We start from the raw sequence: 12,947 nt of genomic DNA, 5'->3' as shown, positions 1-12,947 counted from the left end.
AATGCCCAGTGAATGCAACTGCATGGGAAGCTGCGGACGAAGACGTCGGTTCGGTTCAGAGAAAGGTGTTTAATTGAACATTGCTGATCACTCAGTGGTACTTTTCACATACACACATGGTTTTAGCGTTACTAATTCTGCTTCACACTGTTAGTTCCTCATTCCCACAGAACTGACCCTCTTATTCAGAACAAGACACTTTCATATCAGCAGAAGTGTTGGGAAATCTCACTGAAGCACGTCCCTCACACAGGGTGACCGGAAATCTAGACAACAATACCTTGAACTCATTTGACCTCATCCATTTAATCTTATTAATCATTACTTTTAATAATTAACTTCTGGTTAATTACTTGAAGCACTCATGATTTGTTTTCATTAGTTACAGTAGTTTTATGAAAATCAGCATGCTATATACCAGAATTATGATTTTATTAGCTCAGCTTGTGAGACCCTGTACCTCTTTTGCAACACATCATACTTCCAGTCTGTGGTAATCAGATTTTGCTTTCTAATAATACAATTGTGGAGAACTGGGCACTCCTCTAGATGTTTTTTTATCCTGTGTGCTAACTTGTCTCTTGTCAGTTGCCTGAAAGATCCTGAAGCTGATGGTCACAGACAGAGAGCAGGAGAGATTCTATCAGAAAGAGGCAGAGAGGTACAGGAACAGAATCTCATCTGGGTGAGTTCTACTCAACAAAGCATCTTTTTGTGTCATTTAAAGCTCAACCCTTCAGTGAAGCTTTAATCAGATGATCAGGGATTGATCATCTGATTAAAACCCCCATCAGTGGTACAGGATGGATGGATTTTGCAGTGATATTCAGGTTTTTTTTTGACTCCTGGAGACATTTTAAAGTCATTTACTTCAAATAGACAGAGACATTTTTGACGTGAAGTTAAAGAGACTTCGGTAAAGTTTGAAATCTGAATTCTACTCTTTCTACTGACACACCAGAGGACAGGACACAGTCACATCACAGTGTCCTCTGCCTATTAAAATATAATTTATAATAAAATATAAATTCATTATTATAATTGTTTAAGTTTGGCTCTGTGTGTCTGCCCTCAAAGACAGTGGAGATAAAGAGGAATACAGCTAAATTAATCCATAATCCATGACCCTCCTCTGAGGTGGACGGAGACACAAAGAGCAGGAAAAGTCACCAGTTTAATATCTGCTGATACTGAAGAGACAAAAAAACTGCAAAACTGCACAGAACCAGAATCCCATCTGAGAAAGTCAGATAACAGCAGAAACCCAAACTTATTTGTTTCTTCTTCCACCTCTGGAATTACATGAGATTTAAATCGAGTAGTGAAAAACATTTTCAGTTCAAATTGAACTATTGTTAAATGTTGTTAAATTAACTATATGTTCAACACTAATGTTAGATTGTAATGTAGAGACTGATTGGCTGAGATTGAGAGAGAGTTCATTCTTAGAGATCATCCTTGTCTGAGAGACCAGCTGAGGCTCCTGGTGAAATCTGATGGGGACGACACGTGTTGACGTCAGTGAAGCAGTGATATGTGAAGTGTTCAGATAACTGGTCCCAGGTCAGTAGCACGTGTGTCACACACAAGGTGCAGCAGTGTTGGGGTCAGGGCGTTGGAACACCGACTGATGATGGAGGAGAATCTGAGCATCATCAGCTCCTGAAACTTTTCCTCCTCTTTGACAGAAAAGATGTTGTTGGACTGAAGTTGAGAGGAAAGGCTCATTACTCCCATAACCTGATTCTTTTTCTTTGCCTAATAATTTGCAGCACGATGGGAGTTCCGACGCAGAGATCGTGGATACTGAGCCTCCTGATCTTTTTCAGCCTCCTCAGCCTCACTCAACCATTCAGTAAGAAAAAAGTTTCATTTTGACAAACCCAGTCTTCTCTGGACTGAGGAGGTGTTTGGATGATCGGAGTACAGACCAACTGCTCCCCCTACAGGCTGTTTGACAGAAGTGATTCTTATTGATTTGAACAATGGATGTCCCCTATTTAATTCACCTTGTTTATTACAGCACATCAGCTTATGTTCATATTATCCACTGCAGTTTCAATAGGTGTGGCTTGATCTGTCAATAAGCATGAGCACATGAAACACCTAGAGTTCAATTCAATTCAAATGTATTTATATAGCACGGTATCACAACAAACATTCGTCTCAGGGTGTGCACAAAAGTCCAAGATCTGAAGAAACACAAAATCCAACTTGTTCCAACTGATGATTAAATGTGAAATGTTTGGACTTTCCAGAGGTGAGAGATGAAGAGTGGGAGCAGCTCGGACCTGACATCGCTGCACTGCGGAATCTGAGGAATCTGCCTGAACACATGTTTCATGAAAGGCTCAAGGATTCTTCAAACCAATGGTTTCTAATGCACATATTTGATTACAAAATGATTGTGTTGAGACGCTGCTGTGATACTGAGACAACACTCTTTGCCCTCATTGCTTTACCCCATTGAAAATGACTAATTACCATCAATAATCATGAACTTTGTCAGGGCCTTAGAGGGATTTGCATGATCTCCCTGTGTCTCTGGGCTCTCTGGCTTTCAGTCCAAAGACAGGTTATCTAGATTTGATACTCGGAACATGGTGTCCGTGTAGCCAGGTGAGCCACTGCAGCTTGCCCACTAGTTTATTCATCATAATAAGGAGATGAATCATTATTATTCACTCTGATCATTTTAATGAGTTACGGGTTATGACTGTAACATGTTTTCATGCTCTAATGTTCAGAATCAGTTTCCTCACACTGTCCATCGCTGCAGCTCCTCTTTCAGCCTCTGTCTCTATAGCACCTTTAGCTCCTGTCTCTTTAAGACCCTCTGTTGTGATCGGTCAACCACTTTCAGCATGTGAAGGAATTGTTAACCTGCATTGTCGCTGTCCCTGTTTGTTTTAAATGACATCATGTTAATACAGAAATATTGTCTGAAGCTTCGGCAGCTGAGAAAACAAATGTCTCCCGATAATTCATTGTTTAGTGTAGCTACTATTAACGAGAGCATTAGGATAGTTTTGGTAAAAGGTAGAGGATGGATTTTAAATTCAAGTTTTCAATTCAATTTTACTTGTAAAGCACCAAAACAGAACACACAGTATCTCAAGGCTCTTCTAAAAATAGATGGATGACATGACGTGGGCGGAGTCTACCTATACTTGACTCTGATTGGTTTGTAGAAGGCGTGTTGTCTGTCGGGGGGATAGAATTTTTTTTCACTGCCTGTGAATCGGTGAATAATTCGTTGTTAGAATCGATTCTTGTTATTTTGTCCCAGATAGTTCAGCCTGTTGTGATCTGAAGAAAAACTAAAGCAATGTAACAGAATGTGTTTTCAGGGCATCGGGTCGTCACACGAGAGGGAAACGACACGTCAACAGGTGACAAGGCTTTCAGCACATTTTCATAGTTCACCTGCTTTTAGATCAGCAAATATTTCTCCTCTAGTACTTTGCTTTTTATAGTCTGTGTGTGTGTGTGTGTGTGTGTGTGTGTGTGTTTGTGTGTGTGTGTGTGTGTGTGTGTGTGTGTGTCTGTGTGTGTGTGTGTGTGTGTGTGTGTGTGTGTGTGTGTGTTTGTGTGTGTCTGTCTCTGTGTGTGTGTGATGCATGTTTTGTAAAACTGAGTCATTTACTCTGTTGATGAATTAAACATGTTGATGTTCCATCAGGTTGAACTTTGACCAGAACCCAATGAGTTTGCTGGATGGATTTCAGGAGCGTGAAAACGTTGCAGCGTATTTCATGAAAAAGAAGCAGGTTGGTGAATTTTTGAGGAAAACTAGAAGGTCCCTCAGTGACGCTCACACACTCCATGAATTTCTATCAATACAGTGAAGCCAACAACACAATGCAGATAATGAAATCAGTTTCCATTGTGGAGGAATAATAATAGAAAAAACCCAAATGTCAGTAAGAACAACATGAACAAATGTTAATTCACTATTGAATCCATATGATCAGTGATAGTTACAGGTTTTAAATCTATTTGTCACCATATTTCCACATCTTAATCAACAAGTTCAAGGTTTTTATCTGCATCAAGATAAAATGAGTCCCTGAGAAACAACGAAAACGTCCAAAAACATCCAAATGATGAAGAAAGTGGCTCCACCTCAGATACAATCCACAATCTGTCTCGTCCTTCCTCCAAGTTTAGAGGAAATCAAACAATCTAACCAACCAACAAATGAACAAAAGGTGAAAGTGTAACGAGCAGCAGAGCTGAGTTAGGATGAGCTGAAGTCAGGCAGCAGAATTAAACCCAGTGTCCTGAAGCTCCAGCGTCCTCTCTGTAATCATCATGACGTCTGAGTCAAATTATCAACACCAAAATTCCCACAGAGATATGAGGGCTGGTGGAGGGAGCTTCAACAGAGTGATGGTGACAAGTACCAGATTATATGAAACAGATGAATCCGATAAAAGAGCTGAAAACTAACGCTGTTCATTTTTCTAGGACTTTGAGACCTTCTTGAAAAGTTTTGAGGAACAGAAGATACAAGATTGGCTGCTCAGTGCATCTGACATCTCACACAGCTACAGTCAAAAACTTCTGGTCATGACCGACAAAGAAAAGTCCACAGAAGACGGAGTCCATCAGGAATACAGCATGGATCCTCATTACTCACTAAAAGTCAGCAAAGACTGTCTGTACAATGAGTCCTGTTTACCTGAAGCAGACGGCTACACCCTAGTGAAAGTATTTGGAAGAGTTTCAGAAGATGGACAAAGTGTATCTGGGTTTTCTGGCTCATCTCTTGCGGAGCTGATGTTGAGACCATCACTGAGAGATGCTCCAGTGTTCTCCCTTAATGGAAGCACGTCCACAGACTTCCAGCAAAACTTCATGCGTTTTTTTCAGATCCGTGGAATCAAAGCAGTCTTAGAAACCAACCAGAAGAGTCAGCAGCTTTACCAGGTCATGGATCAACCCGACTCAGTTTCCAGCTACAGAATTCCACAAAGACCAGTTGATCACACCACACAGTACGACCACCAGCAGATCATCATTATGGAATCCGACCCTGTGGTCAGAAAAGCTGCAACTTTTCTTTATGAGAAGCATCCAGAGGTTAGCTCAGTCTACACTCTGGACGAAAACCAAAGACCGAAACTGATCCATGGGGACTTTGTGCCTCTGTCAGAGGACAGCAGACTGGTGCTGGTAGGTCACGGGGCCAAAGACACTTCAGGAGAGATGAGACTGTCTGGGTACGGAGCCCAAGATGTGGCCAAAATTATTCAGAGGACCTCCAGAGTCAGTGATACGATCAAAACAACAAGTGTGGTGGCTTGTGAGGTCGGATCAGATAAAGCATTCATCCAAACCCTGCTGAGAGAGCTTCATAAGACCAGCATTGAGACAGAGCTGCACCTGAGGGATGCTGTGCTCCAGGTCCGGCACACAGGACAGAAAATTACACAAGAAACCTCTCCACACGGACTGAAATGGCGTCACAAAGATGACAGCACAAAAGTGGTGGCAAACCTTGATAGAAACGGAGACGCAATTATTAGAAGCAAGCCTGGCAGTAAAGGAGAGGCAGTGTTTACCAATGAGAGAAACTTACTAACAGGAAGAGAACGTTTTTTTAAATTCAGAAAAAACTGGCCATCACTTCCAAAGAACTTTATAAATGAAAACATTGTCAAAGGGTTTCACTCAGACTTGGGGCGAGAGCAACTGAAATATTCTGGTTATACACTTGAAGCTCAAACTTGGGCATTCTTTCATGCTGAGCAGCCGTTGCCAGAAAAAGTCAATTTCCAAAACTTGCAACAGATGGAGATGCACTTTTTAATTGGGAAGAAATTCAGAAATAATAATAATATTGAGGACATAAGGTGGATAGAGCATGAACAAGAACTAAAAGGCATTCTTTCCAAGTGTTATGAGATTAAATCAGGCAAAGATGTGAGAAACATCATCCGTCACTATGCAAAGACAGGAGAAGATAAGCACACATACCTGATGATCAATGACTGGATCTTACAAGTTAATCCTGTAAATCTGTACATTTTTCCAGTTGGAAAAAAGCTCGACAACAATCAAATGGGAAACGAAGACAGAATTGAAGAAGTTAAGAAAAGAATTACTGAACAGATCGGCAAAGAAAGATACGACCAAATGAAAACACATATTTTTGATGGTCACATTGAAAAGCCAGCAGAGAAATACATAAATTATGTGGAAGCTACTTTGATGGGAGAGCACCCAACTGGCCTACATCTTTCCGCTGAGGCCTGGTTCACCACATACTTCACAGCCTCATTTATATCTGAATCTGCCAGAAATTTCCGGACATTTCCTCTGAGTCTCATGGCTCTGGATATGGTAAAAAGCCCAAATACAGAATACCATGGTGTTGGACTGAAATTCTTTTTTGATGAACACCCAATGGCACGAGGAAGGAGTTGGATTGACCCAAGCAGTCGTGGATTCAGTGGCTCAGCAACACATGAAGATTCCAGCAAACTTAATAATTTCCAACCCACAGAAGAGGGACAGTTGAGAAAGGACCTGTTTCGCCTTCTAGACATGGAAGCTCACATGTTCACAACATGGGAGCGAGCCATTGCTCCTATCAGTGTACAACAAAAGATGGTTACCATCTCGAAAGATTTAAAAATATTACATGACAATTCAGAAACAGAAGCATTCTTAAAAGATTACAGTTATTTCAAAGAAAATACCAGGCAACTTATCTCATCGAGAGATGATGGAGAACCTCCTGCATCTGGTGCCTTAGGAGGATACGATGACGACCACGTAACATCGCAAGACTTAAAATCTGCCTCAGAGTTGGAAAACTCCTTCAAACTGGAATCCTATTATTCAAGGGCATCTGCGTCATTCGCTGAAGAAATCCACAGCCAGCTGAAGGAAAGATTTGGTGACACTCTGGAGGGACTGCAGCTCAGGGAGGGTAGTGCCAGAATAGAAAAGGGACAGTTCATATGTGAGCTGGTGTCAAAGGATGCTGAAGCCAAACCTGTTGAATTCAGGTTCGAGTTATCTCCAGAGAGTCTACGCCACCAGGAAAATGTGTTAAAGGGCCTTGACACAGCAGCTCATGACATGGAGGGTTTAAAACCCTCCCATCCAGTCAACAAGTATGTAGAGCACACTGGAACTGCTGTCGGGACACTCGGCCTCCTGCTGGGCATGAAAGGAGCTGTTGATGCTTTTGAACAGGGGGACATCACAGCTGGTGCAGTGGGAGCTTTGCAAACAGCTCATGGAGTCACAGCTATGACGATGTCTCTTATTGCAAGACAAGCTCTGTCTTCAGAGACAAGAGTCGCCAGAGCTGCAGCGACGATCATGAGAAGTCCTGCGATGAAGGGCACCATGACAGTTCTACCTATAGTGGGGATTGGATTTGGGCTGTACAGTCTTGAACAAGATATAGAGAGGGGGGGTGCACTGGGGGAGATTGATGCAGTCTTCGATGCTAGTATGATTATATTGGATGTTGTTGAACTCGCTCAGCCTGAACTGGCTCCATTCATCATGCCTATAAACCTGGCTTTATCAGTGGTTCGGATGGTCGCTGATGATGTTTATATGGGCGTAGAGAACGAACTCAACAGTCTCCCCACGGACGCTGGAGTTCTGGATAAACTGGGGGCTGTTGTTGTTGGCGCTGCGAAGGGTCTTTTCCATTTCACAATTCATGTGGCTAGTGTGTTTTACAATTGGCATTATGATGAGATTCAGGAGGGTCACAAACTTGTTGAGCAGATATCCGACTATAGAAAATATTACACAGTTATAACGGAGCAGGGTGGAACGAGGGCCATTGATTTTAGTAGCAGTAGCTCCTCTTGGAACGGAGGAGGTATTGACTTCTGCCTTGCTGATCAGGGTCAGTCTACGTTCTGCATGAACTATTTCGTATCTAGTGATGAGACTTTTGGGAAAAAGTGTTGGGACATCGACACACAAGGAAGCAATGATATAATTCTTGGCCTTGGAGAGTCACATGAGTTACAGTATAAAACACTACGGAAAAAAATACTCATGTTCATACCAGCTGGCTCTGTGACAGTGGTTTCTGGTTATGAAGCGGTGTCTAAGTCAAGATTTGGAATTTACAAGGGAAACAGAGATCCTAATCGCTTTTTTGCAGTTGATAAATCCGAGGACAACCACGTGATTGAGCTGATGTTGACTTACTATTATCAGCTTTATGGGGAACCAGGCGATGACATATTCTTCCTCGGTCCACAGAGAAGTTACGTGGAAGGCGCTGGTGGAAGCGACACATACATCATTCCTGTCAACGGAGGTAAAACAATCATCAACAACTACGATCCGTCTAAAGCTCTCGACACTCTTCACTTCACTGTTGACTACAGTCACATTTCTGTGTCTAAATCTGGGAACCATGTTGTGTTTATGTATGAGAGCGACCACACCGTGACCATTCAAAACTGGTTTTCAGGAGAACTGTATCGTCATATGAACATGATGTCAGGAGACGGAGTCTTATTCGAGGTTTCCTCTACCGTGATTTCTTCTGTTCAGCTTGTGGCCAGAGGAATTAACAAGATGTTTCAGAAACATGGGGAAACTGTGAACGCATCACAGCCACTTTTAGGTCGAGTTACAAACATCTTCGGCTCTCAGTTTGATGATGTGCTCATTGGAAATGGAGAGAAGAATCTAATGGATGGAGGAGGAGGTGGAGATCATTTGACTGGTGGTGAAGGAGGAGACATCTACATGGTGAAAGGTAGAAATCATTCTCCAGTGGTGATTGAAAATTACTCCAAAGACACTGAAACAGACACGGCCATAATAGAAGCAGAACTTAAGACTTTTAGAGTCACAGTACAAGGTGATAATGTTGTTCTGAGTGCTTTCCATAAGACTACAGCCATTAACGTGACTTTACTGAACTGGTTCCGATCACCAAATGACAGACACTTGCTCTTCATCACAAACGACATGATCTCTTTTACAGTCTCAGCTGACAAGGCTGATTGTCTGAATGCTCACACATTCACCCGCTGCATTAAAAGCTGCACTATTGATTACAGCAAGGCCACGTCTCCTCTGTCGGTGGACCTTGAGGACTCGGAGGCTTTTGAAAGTGTGACAGAGGTCCGTGGGTCAAAGTTCTCCGATGACATCAAAGGGAACAAAGACCACAACGTGTTCTTCCCAGGAGGAGGTGATGATCACCTTCAGGGTAGAGGAGGCGAGGACTGGTACATTATCACACCAGGCCAAGGAATTAAATACATCAGCAACTTCTCACCAGATCTAGTCATGGACATTCTCTTCATTAAAGACCAATATCAGAATATAACATGCACTTGTGATGTACGCAACATCACCATCTTTGTATCTGGCAGAGAAAATGTTGTTTTAAACTCCTGGTTTGAGTCAAAGTACCATCAGCACCTGCAGATCAAGACCAGTGATGGAATAACAGCTGGACTGAGTTCCAACATCAGCAGCTGTGAAGACATTAAGACTTTAATGTTCCCCATTACCGTTGATTACAGAAACCAGAAACCTGAAGCACTTTACCAGAAAGAGTGTTTCACATATACAAGCAAGAATTCAAAGGAGAAGCTCTTCTGTGGCCTCCAAGGCAAAGTGATGGTAATGGATGAAGTTGACTCAGTGAAAGAAATGTTTGGCTCCTCAGGTTTCGACATCATGGTTGGGAACAAGAATGACAATCTGCTCGATCCCTCCACTGGGGGTGCACTGATGTCTGGGGGTGAAGGAAAAGACACTTACATCATCAAACAGGGATATGGAGACAACTTAATGATCGATAACTTTGCAAACCACCAGGAAATCGACACCGTGTTGATTGACATGGATTTTGTCGATGGCGGCCAAGTTAGCCTGGACTCATCATCAGGAGGAGATCTGAATGTGACAATCACAACAAAAGGGGAACAATTAAGATTCACACTGATCAGCTACAATGACAGTGACCAAAACCAGCATCTGGAATTTCAGAGCTCTGACGGCGTCTTTTTTAAATTGAAATCACTGAACTCAACTGAAGAAGTCCCTTTATTTGAGATGGAGGCTTTCAAAGTGATTCTGACACAGTCGCAGTCCGACTGCCGTCTCAATCTCGGCTCTTGGCAAAATCTGTCAAAGGTCCGCACTGTGCAAGGTTGCCCCTCCCAGTCCAATGACGTCGCAGGTAACGATCAAGACAATGCGCTAATTGGTGGGTGGAAGGATGACACCTTGGAAGGAGGTCCAGGAGATGACACACTGATAGGAGGAAATGGAACTGATATCCTGATTGGGGGGTTAGGAGACGATACTCTGTATGGCGAGGATGGAGATGACACCATGATGGGAAACTCTGGCAGCGACGTCTTCATTCCTGGACCAGGAGCAGATCTAATAGACGGAGGTCCTGGCAGAGACACAGTTCTGTACCGGGGTGATCATGAAAAAGGTCAAGGAGTTTATGTCAACCTGTTGACTGGACAAGGTCGCTATGCTGATGCTGAAGGGGACGTATTGAAGGACGTGGAGACTGTGATTGGCACCATCTATTCTGACATCTTGCTGTCTGGTTACGAAAGTTCCCTTCTCAAAGGTTCGGATGGCAACGACATCTTGGTGTCCACTGGTGACGATCACCTGGTCGGAGGGGACGGAAGCGACATCTACATGGTGGCTTTCCATCGTGGCTCAGTCACCATTGACAACTGTGCAAAGGACAACGCCACAGATGTTTTGTACTTAGGATTAGGGTCCCCACTGGCATTTGACTGCCAGATCCTCCCGGACAGAGTTATCCTGACTTTCTATGCGTTAAACCAAACAGCTGTTAAGATTGCACTGGAGGGCTGGATCAGTGATGAAAGCACATGTGGTCACCTGGTGCTGGTTTCCTCAGGGGTGGAGATGTCAGTGGACAAGCTGTTAGAGGAGTGTCAGTTCCAACGGGAGCAAGAACTTGTGCTCGTCAGTCATCAGTTGGAGATTCTGAAGCAGTCTTACCATCAACAACTTGTTTATGTTACTGATTTGTGGGACGTAAATGTCTGAGTTCAGACATACAGCAGAATTGGTCTATCCATGCACAGCCCATAATCAATTTTCTTTAATTATAATTTTTGCTTGGTGTTGATGTATTATATTAATTTGCTCTTGTCATGTTTTACTAATTAAAACAAATGGTTGAATATATTCACTGAAACTGTTTATGAGACTGTGAGTAATTCACTATAAGCTTCAATCTGCTGTTGGTGATTTTGTCTCCTGAGACTGTTCAGAACTAATTTTGGAGGTGAAGGGTCGTCCTGGTGAGAGGGCAAACGCTTTTAAAATGATTTAACTAAATGTAACTATTTTTTCTATATCTTATACTCTGTTCTTTTCAAAGTAAAAGTATGACAATCGCTGCATGTGTACTTGATTGATTCTGATGAATAAAAAGATTTGCCTTACCTCGTTTTCTCTTTGTCAAGCCTAAACCAAATCTAAGCAAAACACATAAATATTGTTGGTGCTTGAATCTAGAGATTACCCTGGGTGGGGGGGTCTTTTTTAAATGAAAGATAATGTATCTTGAACCTTGGAACATCTCCATCAAGGCTTCTCAATAAAAATATTTGAGACATAAAATTTAAAATAAAATTAAAAAAATCGAACCAAGATTAATTTCTGTCAGAAACTTCTCCACACTGATGTTTTAGTTAACTTGTAGATATGGATATTTAGCTTCACTTTATATGTAACGTTGACCAACTAAACATTTTTGTCTCTTGTCTCTTATACAAGTGTCAACTGTAAAACTACCTGAGCCTCAGCTGATGTCTATTAGGACTTTATTAAACTAGTAATATAAGGTATAGCATATTATTAGTAATATATATTATATACCTATACAGAGCTGTTTTAAGCCTTTAAATGTTGATGTTCACTTCTCTCGCTGCCTTTGTCCTCTCAGGTTTGTCATGTGTCTTCTCAGGTTTATCATGTGTCCTCTCAGGTTTATCATGTGTCCTCTACAGTTTAACATGTGTCCTCTACAGTTTAACATGTGTCCTCTCAGGTTCATCATGTGTCCTCTCAGGTTTATCATGTGTCCTCTCAGGTTTATCATGTGTCCTCTACAGTTTAACATGTGTCCTCTCAGGTTTATCATGTGTCCTCTCAGGTTTATCATGTGTCCTCTACAGTTGAACATGTGTCCTCTACAGTTTAACATGTGTCCTCTCAGGTTCATCATGTGTCCTCTCAGGTTTATCATGTGTCCTCTACAGTTTAACATGTGTCCTCTCAGGTTTATCATGTGTCCTCTCAGGTTTATCATGTGTCCTCTACAGTTTAACATGTGTCCTCTACAGTTTAACATGTGTCCTCTACAGTTTAACATGTGTCCTCTCAGGTTCATCATGTGTCCTCTACAGTTTAACATGTGTCCTCTACAGTTTAACATGTGTCCTCTCAGGTTCATCATGTGTCCTCTACAGTTGAACATGTGTCCTCTCAGGTTCATCATGTGTCCTCTACAGTTGAACATGTGTCCTCTCAGGTTTATCATGTGTCCTCTCAGGTTTATCATGTGTCCTCTACAGTTTAACATGTGTCCTCTCAGGTTTATCATGTGTCCTCTACAGTTTATCATGTGTCCTCTACAGTTTAACATGTGTCCTCTCAGGTTCATCATGTGTCCTCTACAGTTTAACATGTGTCCTCTCAGGTTTATCATGTGTCCTCTCAGGTTTATCATGTGTCCTCTACAGTTTAACATGTGTCCTCTCAGGTTTATCATGTGTCCTCTACAGTTTATCATGTGTCCTCTACAGTTTAACATGTGTCCTCTACAGTTTAACATGTGTCCTCTCAGGTTTATCATGTGTCCTCTACAGTTTAACATGTGTCCTCTACAGTTTAACATGTGTCCTCTACAGTTGAACATGTGTCCTCTCAGG

The 12,947-nt window shown here is 42.1% G+C and overlaps 1 protein-coding gene across 1 annotated transcript; it reads left to right on the top strand.

The window, feature by feature from the left end:
* Positions 1 to 544: 544 nt before the first annotated feature.
* On the top strand, positions 545 to 11,456 carry LOC138407372 (uncharacterized). Its single transcript, XM_069522906.1, has 6 exons — positions 545 to 685; positions 1,773 to 1,855; positions 2,259 to 2,373; positions 3,351 to 3,392; positions 3,683 to 3,770; positions 4,471 to 11,456. The coding sequence occupies exons 1-6, from the start codon at positions 612 to 614 to the stop codon at positions 11,053 to 11,055; spliced, it is 6,987 nt and encodes a 2,328-aa protein (XP_069379007.1). The 5' UTR covers positions 545 to 611; the 3' UTR covers positions 11,056 to 11,456.
* The last annotated feature ends 1,491 nt before the right edge of the window (positions 11,457 to 12,947 follow it).

Source organism: Paralichthys olivaceus, chromosome 4 (assembly GCF_024713975.1).
Source record: "Paralichthys olivaceus isolate ysfri-2021 chromosome 4, ASM2471397v2, whole genome shotgun sequence".
Lineage (NCBI taxonomy): Eukaryota > Metazoa > Chordata > Actinopteri > Pleuronectiformes > Paralichthyidae > Paralichthys > Paralichthys olivaceus.
Note: the sequence above shows the minus strand (reverse complement) of the source record. Positions and strands in the feature narration are given on the sequence as shown.